The 16,737-nt window shown below is 34.5% G+C and overlaps 1 protein-coding gene and 1 long non-coding RNA gene across 2 annotated transcripts in view; one reads left to right on the top strand and one right to left on the bottom strand.

Moving 5' to 3' along the window:
• LOC309654341 overlaps positions 1–2,680 on the top strand; it is a 201,072-nt gene extending 198,392 nt beyond the window's left edge. The window contains exon 6 of the long non-coding RNA XR_014260166.1: positions 2,305–2,680. This is a non-coding gene — a long non-coding RNA (uncharacterized lncRNA). The remainder of the gene's footprint in view (positions 1–2,304) is intronic.
• The window catches only part of UNC13C (unc-13 homolog C), a 774,694-nt gene that overhangs the window by 117,689 nt on the left and 640,268 nt on the right, over positions 1–16,737 (bottom strand). The window contains exons 21-23 of the mRNA XM_082444694.1: positions 11,605–11,731; positions 2,281–2,377; positions 1,486–1,629 (exon numbers count right to left, since the gene is read on the bottom strand). Coding sequence (XP_082300820.1) covers positions 1,486–1,629; positions 2,281–2,377; positions 11,605–11,731 — 368 coding nt within the window. The remainder of the gene's footprint in view (positions 1–1,485; positions 1,630–2,280; positions 2,378–11,604; positions 11,732–16,737) is intronic.

Genomic DNA, 16,737 nt, shown 5'->3' with positions numbered 1-16,737 from the left:
AATTGTGCAAGTGAGGCAAAGAGTAAGCCCTTGTCAAATAAACAGCCAGCTGAAACCTCTGCCATCATCCAACCCATGAAGCCAGGCTTATCCTTAGGGCTGTCAGGCATAGGAGTGTGTAGGTCATTGCCCTACATCCCTACAGTTGTCGTATCACTACCGTGATTCAAACTCTCCAAATATTCACTGTTTCTTCAATTGTTCAAAAGATTAAGTATAAACTTCTCAACCTGGGAAGCAGAGCTCTTCAAGATCTGGACCCATCCTCACTCTCCTAACATTCCCCACTACTTCTCCCAGAACAGATTTTCTTTTTCCTTTTCTTTTCCTTTTTTCTTCTTTTTTGCCAGAGGATTGTTTCTCCCTGCTCTTCATGTCACGCTCAGCTTTTCCTTTCCCTTTGTTCTTGCTGTTCCCGTGGCTTAAAATACTTTTCTAACTTCACCTTTTTAGGCTGAATGAGCCCTGTTTTCCCAGGGAAACTGTATTTCAGCTCTCATTAGTTTTCCTTCCGCTCAACTTACTGTGCACTCTACTGTGCTTGAGATAGAATTGTGTCCCTCCTCATGCCATCTTCCAATTAGTTCATGCCATGTGGTCTTATTATATATATATATATATATATATATATATATATATATATATATTTTTTTTTTTAAGATTTGAAGGGCAGAGACAGCATTTTTTATTTCTTATATTTCCCCAGAAACTTTTGCAAAGTAGTAAGTAGTTTGCAAGCCTTCTTAGACAATAAGAGGAGGAAGAGGTCTTCAGAGGAATCTGGTTGCTCAAAATCAATTTGCCAACTAAGAAAACTAAACTCATAAAAATCAAGGGACTTTGTGACCTTGATTGTGACCACCTAGAGGGGTGGGATAGGGAGGGTGGGAGGGAGATGCAAGAGGGAGAGGATATGGGGATATATGTATACGTATAGCTAATTCACTTTGTTATACAGCAGAAACTAACACAACATTGTAAAGCAATTATACTCCAATAAAGATGTTAAAAAAAAAAATCCAGGGAACTGCTCAGATTCACACTACAGTTATTGGCTGACTTGAAGTTAGAACTCAGTTTTCATTACTCCAAGTTCAAATACTTTTTATCGTACTACTGATTAAAAAAAAATACCTGCGATTTGAATATGAAATTCCAAGATCTATTTTCAGCTACAAAGCTGAAATAGAAATTAATTTGGCCACCTATGGTAGTCTCATCAATTACAAATGACTGAGTCATTCATGTGAATAATAAATAGGTTTTTTAAGATGATAAATCCATACTTAGGAAACAGGAAGGGTAAAAAGAGAGTCAGATGACAAACCTGAAACAGCCTATTTTTACTGGAATTAGAAAATTAAATTGGGGTAGTAGTCAGACAAGACTAATGTTACAAAACAACAGCATTTTTCAAATTCTGTGCAGGAAAATAACAACATGCCATAGTCCCAGTGAAGAAAGGATTCATTCCATTTAACCTACCTTTGCAAATCTTCTCATTAAGTGAGATAATGCTTCAGGATTGGGGCATTCCAGTTTCTTAATAATCTCAAAGCTCTGATTAAGCTGAGCAAAGACATCAACCACAGAGGAAGAAAACAGCGCATGATCAGATGTCTGCTGGAACTGAGGGGAGAGAAGGTGAAACCATCCTCATAAGCATACTTTAGAGGGACTGTGGAAGGAATCTTCATTATTTCACCAAAACAGCTCAATCTCCTATATCATGTACTTTCATTTCCCAGTAATAAAATGCTTGCTCATTTTAAAATCATCCATCTCCTTTTCTGGAAAGTGTAGTAAAACTAATATCATGGGGCAGGTTGCTATTAATTGGTTTCTCCATTACTGAATTGAGGGACTGGTTCTTTCAATTTCTCATTCCCCACAGGCATTAGGATGGTTTAGCAAGCCGATTGTGGCTCAAGACATTTGATTTGCTCCAGAGGGATTGGGAGGGTGTCTGTTCCTAATCCTGGAATCCTGGAAAGGTTCCAGAACAACAGGGGAGCTTTGTATAAGCCCACTGAATTTGTAGATTGAGACCAATTCAAGGAGTAAAGAATCTTGGGGCAAAAGCGTGATTGATTTTTTTTAAAAGCGATTCCCTAGGGTTCTTATCAGCATTTAAAATTGTGTTTTAATTATATTTTGGTAATGAGAGGATTAAAATTAAACTTAATTAATAGCAATAAGCCTAACAATTCCCATTAGCTTAAAAGTGAGCAGTGTAAATGCATCTTGACAATAGGCAATCTGAAAGTCATTTAAACTCACTCCATCTTTTTTGTCTCTTCCCAGGGCCCCATGAAGGAACTCCATTGACACGTCTTCATTTTCATCTAGCCACTGCATGACAAAAGGTTCAAACCACCTGAAAAAAAATTAATAGTATTGCATACCATAAACGATGTCATTTGCACATGATTAACAATGAATACTGCTCTTTTCTTATCTGAGAGTAATTCAGGACCAAAAATCTCTTTTCATTCTCTCTTTCTAGTTCTGCTACCTTGAAGACCTTTAGTTTCACTTCTCAAACATATCTCCTTCTCAAAATTCCTTGGCAGTCCAGTGGTTAGGAGTCCAAGTGAGCTTCCACTACATGGGGTACAGGTTCATGGGTTCAATCCCTGATCGGGGAACTAAGGTCCCACATGCCGCGCAGTGTACCATATACATGTATATGTATATGTATATGTATATATATATATATATATACACATATATATATATACACACACACACATATATATGTGTGTGTGTATATATATGTGTGTGTGTGTGTATATATATGTGTGTGTATATATATATATCTCCCCTTCTCTTTTACCTTCAGTCTCTACCTTTCTCTTGGCCCTTCCAACGCTGCCTCAAATATGCTTAGTTCCCAATTCCCACTCTACAATTCCCTTTACAATTCAAAATCCTGTAAAATGTAGATCTTGTGTGCTATGTCCCCCACTGTGCCATTCTCTCACTTCTTAGGGCTTTACCATCTGGCTTTCATCTACACCGACTCACCTCCTGTAACTGATCCTGAGTGCTCACCTTTAACTTTTAGTGATCTGCAATCCACCAGTAGGTGGGTTTTGTGAATGGTCTAAGTTTCAAAGTTCTTTTTTCCGTATGAATGTACAGTTGTCTAGCACCATTTATTTAGAAGGTCATCCTTTCCCCCACTGCTTTGGGTTGGCATCTTTGATGCAAATCAGGTAACAGCAATGTGTGGATTTGTCTCTGGACTATTTTGTTTCATTGGTCTATTTGTCATACACAGCACCATACAATTAATAATTAACTTTTGAATAAGTCTTGATGACTGATAGTGCAGTTCTCCAACTTTTTTACTTCCTCTTCAAGATCGCTATGGCTAGTCTTAGCCCTTTGCATTTCTATGTAGTACATATTTTTGGATGAACTTGTCAATCTGCACAAAAATAGCTGCGGGACTCCTTATGGGATTGCTTTGAATCTGTCTGTCAATGTGGGGAGAACTACCTCCTTTACAAGAATGCATCTTTTTAGGAATATTGTATATTTTTATTTAGTTCATCTTAAGTAATCCTCTCAGTAATATTTTATAGTTGCCTGAATAGAGGGCACGCACATCTTTCATCACATGTGTTTATCACAGTTTTAATGCCATTCAAACGGTATTGTTTATATGTCATTTTCTAACTGTGGCTATCACATAGAAATACAATGAACTTACTACATTCACTTTTTAGATTCTATTAGTTTTCCTATACTTTCTTTTGAATTCTCTAGGTGTATAAATATGTCATATACACATATGGATAGCATCATTATATGCTTTTACAACCATTATACTTTTCTCTTTCTTGTCTTATTGTACTGTCTAGGACTTCTAGCACAATGTTAAATAAAAATGATGTTATCAGCTATCGGTCTCGTTCTCTTTTTAAAAATTTATTTTACTGAAGTATAGTTGATTTACAATGTTGTGTTAATTTCTGCTGTATAGCAAAGTGATTCAGTTATACATATATATAATCAGTCATTCTTGATCTTAGGGGAATTTTTCAAAATTTTATCCATGAGAAGGTTTGTACAGTTTTTTTCGAAGGGTGGGTCTTTTATTAGATTAAGAGAGTTCCCTTCTACTCCTAACTTGATAAGAGATTTTTATAATAAATTGATGTTCTATTTTATCTAATTATTGTTATATATTTAGTGTAATGATTGTAGCGATTTTCTCCTTCATAATTTAAATGTGGTGATTTACATTCATTGCTTTTAAAATGTTTAACTAATCTCATATTCCAGGAATAAATTCCCCATGGTCATGTTATATTACTGTTTTTATAGACCACTGAATTCTATTGGCTAATATTTCATTTATTTTTTAAAACTACGGTCAGAGAGAAATTGGCCTGTAATTATTTTTACTTGTCAGGTTCTCAATAGGTTTTAGTAGTGAGGATATGCTGACCTCAAAAAGGATTTGAGAAGTATTCCTGCCTTCTCTGGAACAGTTTGTGTAACATTGCTGATATTCTTTCTTAAACAGTTGGAAGAATTCCATTTGGAGCCATCTGGGCCTGGAGTTTTAATTGTGACATGATTTTTATTTAAGGATTCAAATTTTAAAATAGTTATAGACCCGCTCAGATTTTATCTTTTTTCCTATGCTAGCTTGATAAGTTTTCTTTTTAAAGGAATTTGTACATTTTGTCTAACTTTTAAATGTGCTACCATAAATACTCTCTTAATAATTTTTTATCTTTGTAGCATCTTTAGTGACATCTTTTCCTGATAATGGTAATTTGTGACATATCTTTTTTCACTGGCCTTACTAAGGTTTTTTTGATTTTTATAGTCTTCTCAAAAGCACACTTGGCTTTTTAATTTCTCCTTAAATTTTCTACTTTATTTTTATTCCAGGTCATGTTGATTATTTTTTCTACTTTCTCTTGACTTGACTGGCTTTTAAACATTTCTTCTGATAACTTATATTACTGATTTCATAGCCTTTTTTCCTTTCTCTTTATAGAACTAGAGCTATAAATCTTCCTTTATTTATTGTTTTAGCTGTAATCCACAAGTTTTGACATGCCATATTTTATCACTTAGTTAAAAATATCATGTAATCTACACTGTGATTTGTTTTTTGACTTATGAATGATCTAGAGTATCTGCTTAATTTCCCTATCTGGTGACTTTCTAGTTATCTTCTTGGAGTTGATTTTTGGCTCAATTCCATAGTGGTCCAAGAACATACAGTATATGCTTCAATCTTTTAAAATTCATCATACTTGCTATCAGATAGTCTATTTTGGTAAATGCACCATGTACATCTGATAACAATGTGTATTTTCTCATTGCTGGTTATAATTGTAGATAGGTAGTGTGTGTGCGTGTGTGTGTAAATAATATCTATGAAAATTTGTGGAAACTCTGGGTGACCAGAAATAGATGGACAGATATCATGTTGTTGAAATGTCTTTTTTCTTAATGACATTTTTTGTCTGATTCTTCAATCAGTTTCTGAAAGATGTATAATCTCCAAATAGAATTATAGATTTGATTTTTCATTTTACTTCTGACAATTTTTGCTTTATATATTTTGCTGACATGTCATTTGATACATACAAATTTAGAAATGAAATATATTTTTAAATTTTATTTTTGAAATATTTTAATTGAAGTATAGTTGATTTACAATGCTGTGTTAGTTCCTGGTGTATAGCAAAGTGAGTCAGTTATGTATGTTATGGTTTCATATATATATATATATATATATATATATATATATATATATATATTCTATTTCGTATTATTTTCCATTATGGTTTGTTACAGGGTATTGAATATAGTTCCCTGTGCTACACAGTAGGACCTTGTTGTTTATCTATTTTATACATAGTAGTTTGTATCTACTAATCCCAGACTCCTAATTTATCCCTCCCTCCCCCTTCCCCTTTGGTAACCATAAGTTTGCTTTGTGTCTATGAGTGTTTGTTTTGTAAATAAGTTCATTTGTATCATATTTTAGATTCTACATATAAGTGACATCATATGATATTTTTCTTTCTCTGTCTGACTTCACTTAGTATGATAACCTCTAGGTCCATCCATGTTGCTGCAAATGGCAATATTTCATTCTTTTTATGGCTGAGTAGTATTCCACTGTATATATGTACCACATTTTCTTTATCCATTCATCTATCAATGGACATTTAGGCTTCTTCTATGACTTGCCAATTGTAAATAGTGTTGCTATGAACTTTGGGGTGCATGTATCTTTTCAAGTTAGAGTTTTCTCCGGATATATGCCCAGGAGTGGGATTGCTGGATCATATGGCAACTCTATTTTTAGCTTTTTAAGGAACCCCCATATTGTTTTCCATAGTGGCTGCACCAATTTACATTCCCACCAACAGTGAAGGAGGGTTCCCTTTTCTCCACACCCTCTCCAGCATTTGTTATTTGTAGACTTTTTGATGGTGGCCATTCTGACCAGTGTGAGGTGGTACCTCTTTGTCATTTTGGTTTGCATTTCTCTAATAATTAGCAATGTTGAGCATCTTTTCATGTGCCTGTTGGCCATCTGTATGTCTTCTTTGGGGAATTGTCTATTTAGGTCTTCTGCCTATTTATTTTTGAAGTTTGAACAAAAAGAAAAATGATATTTATTTATTTGTTCTGCCCATTTTTTGATTGGGTGGTTTGGTTTTTTTTACTGAGTTGTATGAACTGTTTTTATATTTTGGAATTTAACCCCTTGTTGGTCACATCATTTGCAAATATTTTCTTCCATCCCATAGGTTGTCTTTACATTTTGTTTATGGCTTCATTTGCTGTGCAAAAGCTTATAAGTTTGAGTAGGTCCCATTTGTTTATTTTTGCTTTTATTTCTATTGCCTTGGGAGACTGACCTAAGAAAATGTTGCTATGATTTATGTCAGAGAATGTTTTGCCTATGTTCTCCTCTAGGAGTTTTATGGTGTCATGTTTTATATTTAAGTCTTTAAGTCATTTTGAGTTTATTTTTGTGTATGGTGTGAGGGAGTGTTCTAACTTCATTGATTTACATGTAGCTGTCCAGCTTTCCCAACATCACTTCCTGAAGAGACTGTCTTTTCTCCATTGTATATATTCTTGCCTCCTTTGTCAAAGATTAATTGAGCGTAGATGTGTGGGTTTATTTCTGGACTCTCTATTCTGTTCCATTGATCCACATGTCTGTTTTTGTGCCAATACCATGATGTTTTGATTGCTGTAGATTTGTAGTATTGTCCGAAGTCTAGGAGGGTTATGCCTCCAACTTTGTTCTTTTTCCTCAGGATTGCTTTGGCAATTCACGGGTCCTTCATGGTTCCATGTAAATTTTAGGGTAATAATTAGTTTTGTGAAAAATGTCATGGGTAATTTGATAGAGATCAAATTAAATCTGTAGGTTGCTTTGGGTAGTATGGCCATTTAACAATATTAATTCTTCCAATCCAAGAGCATGGGATATCTTTCCATTAGATATCTTTCCCATCTTTTTGTTGAATTGCTCCTTTAATCATCATGAAAAATTTCTCTCTCTCAAAGTATTTATCTTAAAATCTATTTTGTCTAATATTAGGATAGCTGTGTAATTTTCCTTTCAATTATTTTTTTCATCTTTTCACTTAACATTTCTAGACTCATGCTTTAGATGAATAAACTGTAAGCAAGATATTTTGGGTTTTGCTATTTTATCTAGTAGGACAATACTTGTTGGCTAGAGTATTAATATATTTGCATTTAATGATTACACTTAATTTTCTGATACATTAAATTTTAAATCTATCATCTTGCTTCCCCCACCCTCAGTTTCCTACTTGCTCTTCCCTCTTTTCACTCTCGTTTCTTGATTTTTACATAACTTTGTTTTATCCTCCTCCCCTTCCCCATTATCTTATTGATGCATAGTATTATATTATACCTTAAGGGGTTACACTATAAATTATAATACACATCCACGACATAGTCAAAGCTTTTTAAAATGAGTATTTTACACTTTTCAAACAAGTCAAGGATCTTGTATTTACTCAGTGTATCACTCTTCTACCTTTTCATGCTATTGCTGTCTTCTATTTTAAATTTATTTGTTTATTTATTATTTATTTTTGGCTGCATTGGGTGTTCATTGCTGTGCACGGGCTTTCTCTAGTGGTGGTGAGTGGGGGCTACTCTTCATTGTGGTGCATGGGCTTCTCATTGTGGTGGCTTCTCTTGTTACAGAGCACAGGCTCTAGGCGCACGGGCTTCAGTAGTGGCTCATGGGCTCTAGAGCACAGGCTCAGTATTTGTGGTGCACAGGCTTAGTTGCTCCACAGCATACAGGCTCTTCCCAGACCAGGGATTGAGCCTGTGTCGCCTGTATTGGCAGGCAGATTCTTAACCACTGCATCACCAGGGAAGTCCTAATCCTATGTATATTTTATTCTACAGATTTTTAAAATTTTATATAGTTAATGTGTTTATTTATTTATTTTTTAATTTTTATTTTTTTAATGTGTTTTAAATGTACTCATTTGTTCACCTTCTTTAATGATTTTAATTCTTTACTATATTACTGTATTTTTATCTTGAGTCATTTTCCTTGTCTGAAGGCTTAGAGTATATTTTTGGTGAGAGTCTGCTGGAAATAAGTTCTCTCAACTTCTCAGTTATATAAATGTTTTTATTTTCCTTTATTTTTGAAGGCTATGTTTGACACTTGTAGAATTCTAAATTGTTGTTTTCTTTCAGCACTTAAAAGGTATCATTGCATTGTATTCAGGTTTCAGTCACTTCTATTGAATAATCAGCCAACTGTTTTACTGCAGCTCTTTTGAAGGTAAAGTGTCTTCCCTTTCTTGACCCAGTACATTTAAAGATTTCTTCTTCTTTTTGATTTTAAGCAGTTTTCTATGATGTACCTACAGGTAGTTTTCCTTGCATTTACCCTTCTTAGGATTTATAGAAATTCTTGAACTGTGGCTTCATGTTTTTCATCAGTTTTGCAAAATCCACATCTAGTGACTCTTCACACACTGCTCTAGTACTGTTTCTCTCTTCTCCTTTTCTGGAACTCAGGTCTTTGTACGTTAGACCTTTTTATAATTTGTCCCATATATCTCTGTTCTATTTTTTCTATATTTTGTATTTTTTGTTTCTATGTTTTTATATGAATATATTCTTCAAAAATATGTTCCAGTTATTTTAAACCCTCTTCTGCTATGTATATTCTGCCATTAGGTCCATCTATCACATTCCTGATTTCATCCTATTTCAGTTCTACAATGTCCATTTTATTCTTCTTATAGGTTCCATTTTTCTGTTGAAATTCTCCCATAATTTGAAGTATATATCAAACTCTATGTCTGTTAAGACTAATATCTCTTTTTCTCTTGGATTCTAGTCATTTGGTCCTGTTGCCTGGCAGTCTTTAATCTTTTGTTAAATATTGTGCATTGTCTATGAAAAATTATGGAACCTTTGGTTGATCATTTCCTCCAAAGTGGATCTGAATTTCTTCTTGTAGACAGAATGTAGGGAGATCACCACAATCTAGGAAAGACTGGGTTTTAGACAGGGCTATTTCCAGTTTGCCCTTATTTTTAGGACAGAGTCCTTCAGGGATCTCACCTGAAAACCTGGGATGTTTATAATGCGTCTTCTTTCTTAGGAAGCCTTGCTTTCTAATTTTTATCTCCCCAGCATTGTGAGACTGCTGAAGTCTCTGCTTCATTTTTAATCTCTTAGTGCCTGCTTTCTACTTGTATATTTCTGCCTTACTCTCCATACATGGGCAGATTAAGAATCAGAGAGTACCTCAAGGAGAAACTGCATGCAGCATGCTATACTTACTTCTCTGTAGTTCCCTTTATTCTAGGATGTTGGTCCCACAAGACAAAGCAGCCTTCAGAGTCTTGAACACCAATGTTTGTTTCTCTAGCCCAGGGAGATCACTATAAACTCGGGGTTACTGTTCTCTATTTGACCACCATGACTTATATGGAAAATTGGTAAATGCGTGTAGATGGAGAGGACTGGAGAGAAACTGCAGCAAATACAGGGTTCACCTCAATGTAATTCTTTTCTCAGGGACCATAGCTTCTCAATCCCTGGTTGCCTCAATTGCTGTCTGATACTGTTTAATTTTATTTTGCTTTTATAGTTGATCTTCAGTGAGCATGTTAGTCTGATTTAAGTTAGTGTAGTTTAGTTAGTCTACACAGAGCCAGAAGCAGAATTCTCTTGGCAAATAGCTCCCTTTTTCATTTCCCTATTCCCAGTCAATGATACTACCAACGCTTAGGCACATGTACTCCATGTTTAACTCTTCCTTCTTTCTTTTATCCTCATGTGTCTTTAGTTGACAAATTCTGTAAATTCTATCTTTGAAATTTCTCTCCCATACATCTTCATCCTTTACATTTTTACTATAATCACTCTATTATGTATATAAAATTTTTACTTCTCCCAGTATACAATTCTATCTTATAAGCGTCTATGAGAAAAGTTAAATAAATGGGCAGTTCTAATCTCATCACTACGTTACTCACTAACTTCTAAATCCCTTCCCTACCTCCCTCCATTCTCTACCTTTTCCAACCCCCACAATGCCTAATGAAAGTGGTAAAAGCTTCACAGTATTTATATAATCTAGTTCAAAACCACATTTCCTACATTACTTTCTACTAATTTTGTAAAGATACCCTGTACTCCACTGAAATGAAACTATTTCCCATGGACCATAGCCCATGTATTCCTTCCTCCATAATTATGCTCATAACTGTCCTTTCGTTTTCTTGCCATAGCCAGAACAACATTTCAAAGTCTGTATCAAATGCTACCCCATCCATAAATACTGTGTAGAGTCATTGAAATGGGGTAATATCTCTCTTCTGTGAGACCCCATTGCACTTTGTTCATATTACTTGAATTAGTAATTATCTCAATTTGCCTTGCTTTAGCAGGATTTTTGTTCTTACGCTATCTCCTTGAGTATAAGCTCCTTTCAAGGTGAGGCCTTTATTTTATTCACTATTGTCCTACAATACTTGGCATAGTGCCTAGAATTTGGAAGCCCTCCCTCAACAGAATAAAACAGAATTCTGACAAATATAAAATGCAGAGTATTATAAATCTGTGTGATTACAGTTGTATCTGATAGATTCATGTTTCTGAAAATGTTACCTGTTTAATAATGACTTCTATTTTAGAAATATAAATATCTAAGACATTTTTAGGTTTGAAATAAAGAGTAATTTGGATTATATAGATCAATACACAAGCACCCCTCATTTTCCCAACAAAATTTGAGTTCAAGCACTTTTACAAGAAATAATTTCATCATGTGAGCCATTGTGTATTATGTATTATGTATTTCTTTCTCTTTGAGTTGAATATCCAAGTAAGTCATACTTGAAAAATGCAACACAATTCAGTTAAATATGGTTCCCAAAAGTATACAAATCATTTAATGTTAATTTTATGACAGAAATGTCAGCATTCAAATGAAGATTATGTGAAGAGATTTTACGGCTGCATAATTCAGGTTTAATTTTACAGGACTATGAATTGAGAATAAACTTGGAGGTGAAAATCACTACTTACAAGGAATATTCAGGAACGGCATCCTTGAAGGCAGGAAGTTCTCGCACATATTCATTATAAAACCATTTCACTTTGAAATGCAAATTCATATAATCTGTGCTCTTGCATAACCGCTGCTTTTCATGTTCTGTAATGGATAAAGTCAAATATTTAATAAAGTTTGGTTTGCCAACAATGCTGTGTTCCAATCTACTTTTATTATTCATATTTCAAAAAGGAAAAAAATAACATATCTGAGGTTAAAGCAAATTGAATTGCTAAAGACAGACCTGAAAGTTTACAAAATACAAAAATCATCTGTTAGGTCCTATGTAGAATAGCTCAGGCAGTAATGAGAAATGACTTGAATGCTCTAATGTGCCTTCCTGAAAAAGGTGAGAATTCTGGTGAGTTAAAGAGTGATAATGTATCACCATTTTTCTATTTATCTGCAAGCTTTCACATTTTGACTACTTTTAGCATGATGCAAAGTGCCAGAAAGAATGAAAACTTGTAAGCATGAATAAAACATGAATCAAACTAGGAGGCATAATCCCTGATTAATACTGGAAATGTGAATGAGTAGACTGCATTTTTGGCCTGGATATTTAATACTTAGAGAATTAAGGAGAAGAAATATATTTAACTTCTAAGCCAGCTGATTTCTTCTTCACCGTTTAAGTTCAGCAAAAATTATTTTGTACGCTGTGACCTTTTTTTGACATTTATTTAGCAGGATTTTCTTTTTTAAAAATTTTTATTGGAGTATAGTTGATTTACAATGTTGTGTTAGCTTCAGGTGTACAGCAAAATGAATCAGCTATATATATATGTATATATATATATACATACATATATATGTATATATATATATATCCACTCTTTTAGATTCTTTTCCCATATAGCAGGATTTTCTAATATGCGACTTTTTCTCTCTCTCTTGCTCAAAAAGTATAGCTTAAAACTGTTACTTTGATCTGAACATATAGTACTGGGGAATAGAGACAAAAATAATGTTACTGAACACATTTATCTCTGCTCAATATTAATATGTTGGCCAATTCTGGCTCTAAGTATAGACACAACCAAACCCCAAATATCCCTAACTATATGTAGGTTGAAAGTGTCCTCTGAGAAGTTCTGGTTGAGGTCTGTGAATCTCCTTCAAGCTAAGGGCTTTAATTTATAATAGGAACGCCCTTTACTTAATATTCCAGGCTGAAAACACTAACTGAAGCAATTAGATTGTTATAAGGTAACTGAGGTCATCCCTGCTTTTCAAAACCTGACTATAAAGGGACTTAAATCCCAATAATAAACACAAGAGGTAACACAACCCCAAATCGAACATTTTCAAATTATCTAAGCAATGATTAATTCAAGACAATTTGTAGAACCAAGAAAGAGGCAGAGACAGAGAGAAAACACATCTATACACAGAAACAAGAGTAATATACTAGTACCTATAGACCAAATACCCAGACAAAATTATAAACTAGGTGACCGGCAGCTGCTGTGCAAGGATGGGCCTGGCAACCAACTGGACTGGGAGCCATCCATGCCTACCAGACTGCCCCCAGTAGTCTACCCTCCACAACAGAAGGATCCACACACATAGGGGCACACCTAGAGCATACAGCTCTGGTGACCAGTGGGGAGTGGGCTGCTGAGACCCATAGGACATCTCCTACAAAAGGCCACTTCTCCAAGGTCAGGAAACATAATCAACCTACCAGATACATAGAAATAAAAACAGCAAATTAGACAAAATGAGGTGACAGAGAAACATGGTCCAAACAAAGGAACAAGATAAAACCCCAGAAAAAGAATTAAGTGAAATGGAGATAGGCAGTCTATCTGAGAAAGAGTTCAAGGTAATGATTGCAAAGATGATCAAAGAACTCAAGAGAAGAATGGAAGAACAGAGTTATTAGTATGTAAATATTATCATTATTACTATGATTTATGTCATAGAATGTTCTACCTATGTTTTCTTCTAGTTTTATGCTTTCCAGTCTTACATTTAGGTCTTTAATCCAGAAGTTAAAATAGTTTAACAGAGATGAAGAATACAATAACTAAATGAAAAATACACTGCTAGGACTCGACAGTAGGTTAAATGATACAGAGGAACGGATCGGTGAGTTGGAAGATAGAGCAGTGGAAATTACCAAAGCTGAACAGAAAAAAAAAGAAAAAAAAGAAATGAGGAAAGTTTAATAAATCTCTGGAATAACATCAAATATTCTAACACTCACATTACAGAGGTCCCAGAAGGAGAAGAGAGAGAAAGGGGAAGAGAACATATGTGAAGATATAATAGCTGAAAACTTCCCTAACCTAGAAAATGAAGCAGACCTCAAAGTGCAGGAAACACAGAGAGTCCCAAACAGTATCTACCCAAAGAGGACCACCCCAAGACACATTGTAATTAAAATGGCAAAAATTGAATATAAGAGAGAATATTAAAAGCAGCAAGGGAAAAGAAACCAGGGAACTCCCATAAGGCTATCAGCTGACTTTTAAGCAGAAACTAAAGTGATGAAAGAGAAAAAACTACAACCAAGGATACTCTATCAGGCAAGGCTTTCATTTAGATTTGATGGGGAAGTCAAAAGTTTAACAGGCAAGCAAAAGCTAAAAGAGTTCAGCACCACCAAACCAGCTGTACAAGAAATGTTAAAGGGACTTCTATAAGTGAAAAAGAAAAGGCCACAACAAAAAACATGAAAATTACAGAAAGAAAAATCTCCTCGGTAAAGGTAAGTATCCAGTAAAGGTAGTAAATCAACCATGTACAAAGCTAGTAGGAAGGTTAAAAAACAAAAGTAGTAAAATCATCTATATCCACAATAATCAGTAAAGGGGAAACTAGACAGCTACATGTAAAAGAATGAAATTACAACATTTTCTCACACTATATATAAAAATAAACTCAAGATGGATTAAAGACCTAAATGTAAGACTGGAAAGCATAAAACTAGAAGAAAACATAGGTAGAACATTCTATGACATAAATCATAGTAATAATTTTTTTGGATCTGTCTTACAGCCAAAGGAAACAAAAGCAAAAATTTAAAAATGAGACCTGATTAAACTTAAAAGCTTTTGCACAGCAAAGGAAACCATCAACAAAAATGCTAAAACCTACTGAATGGGAGAAAATATTTGCAAATTGTATGACTGATAAGGGGTTAATATCCAAAATATATAAACAACTCATACAACTCAACATCAAAAAACCCCCAAACAATTTGATTTAAAAAATTGGGCAGAAGACGTGAATAGACAGTTTTCCAAAGAAGACAGACATGGCAACAGGCACAGGAAAAGATGCTCAACATCACTAATCATAAGATAAATGCAAATCAAAACCACGATGATGTATCACCTCACACCTGTCAAAAGGGCTATGTTCAAAAAGGTCATAAATAACAAATGTTGTCAAGGATGTGGAGTAAAGGGAAACCTAGTACATTGTTTGTGGTAATGTAAATTGGTGCAGCTACTGTGGAAACAGAATGGAGTGTCCTCAAAAAACTACAAATCAAACTACCATATGATCCAGCAATTCCACTCCTGGGTATACATTCAAAGAAAGTGAAAACAGTAATTTGAAAAGATACACGCAGACCAGTGTTCACAACAGCATTATTTACAATTGCCAAGATATGCCAACAACCTAAGTGCTCATCAACAGATGAATGGATAACAAAGATGTGGTGTATACACACACACACACACACACACACACACACAATGGAATATTACTCAGCCATAAAAAAGAATGAAATCTTGTCATTTGCAAGAACACGGACCTGGAATATATTACGCTTAGGGAAATAAGTCTGAAGGAGAAAGACAAATACCATATGTTATCACTTATAGGTGAAATTTAAACAATAAAACAAATGAATGAATACAACAAAGAAGCAACAGACTCACAGGAAGAGCAAACTAGTAGTTAAGATGGGGAGATGGAAGGTGGAGGGGCAAGATAGGGGTAGGGAATTAAGAAGTACAAACTACTATATATAAAATTAATAAGCCACAGGATGTATTATATAGCACAGGGAATATAGCCAATATTTTATAAAAACTATAAATGGAATATAATCTATGCTAATTTTGAATCACTATGTTGTACACCTGAGACTAATATAATACTGTAAATCAACTATATCTCAATTTAAAAAAAAGAGTGCATGTAAACTGAGATTGGATAGAAAACATGTAACCTCAGAGAAGAAAAAAAAGGTTGAAAAGAAATTTTTAAAAGTTCAAAGATATGCTTAAATATTTTAAAACAGGAAAGAATTAAAGACAACAGACATCATGTGACTTTGGAAATGTATTATTTGGTGCCACTGTAAATAGAACACAAAATATGTGAAATATTTTATTATAATGGCATAATTAGTCATTTTGCTGAAATAAAGGTGAAAATATACATTTCTGAAAGAAAAATATAATTTATTACTTATTTGTATCTTCACTGGAAAACACAAACATTGCCTCTTAGGACACCAAAATATGCATATTGATAATTCAATTGCTATCTTTGATATTTTGCCAACTTTCAGCATATTAAAAAATAACTGGTCCAAATTTTTTTATTGTATCAATATGAAAGTAAGTTTATTTTTTTTTCTTTTTTTAAAAAAAATTTTTAATTTTATTTTTGGCTGCGTTGGGTCTTCATTGCTGCGTGCGGGCTTTCTCTAGTTGTGGCGAGTGGGGGCTACTCTTCATTGTGGTGCGTGGCTTCTCATTGCAGTGGCTTCTCTTGTTGCAGGGCACGGCCTCTAGGCACGCAGACTCAGTAGTTGTGGCTCGTGGGTTCCAGAGTGCAGGCTCAGTAGTTGTGGTGCACAGGCTTAGCTGCTCCGCAGCATGTGGGATCTTCCCAGAACAGGGCTCGAACCTGTGTCCCCTACATTGGCAGGAGGATTCTTAACCACTGCACCACCAGGGAAGCCCGAAAGTAAGTTGACTTTTTGAGGTAAGACGATAGAACACATTTCATTTAAAAGTTTATTAGCTTGATTTAGAAATGATAAATATTTAGGTCTATACTATGTGGACCTCCATTTATGCTCTTGTCTTTGCAAGTGTTAGAGGTGACAGCCTGGAAATGTATTACCTCTTCTAAGA

This window comes from Balaenoptera physalus (assembly GCF_965194825.1).
Source record: "Balaenoptera physalus genome assembly, chromosome: 2".
NCBI classification, from domain to species: domain Eukaryota; kingdom Metazoa; phylum Chordata; class Mammalia; order Artiodactyla; family Balaenopteridae; genus Balaenoptera; species Balaenoptera physalus.
This window is presented reverse-complemented; position numbering and strand designations above follow the sequence as displayed.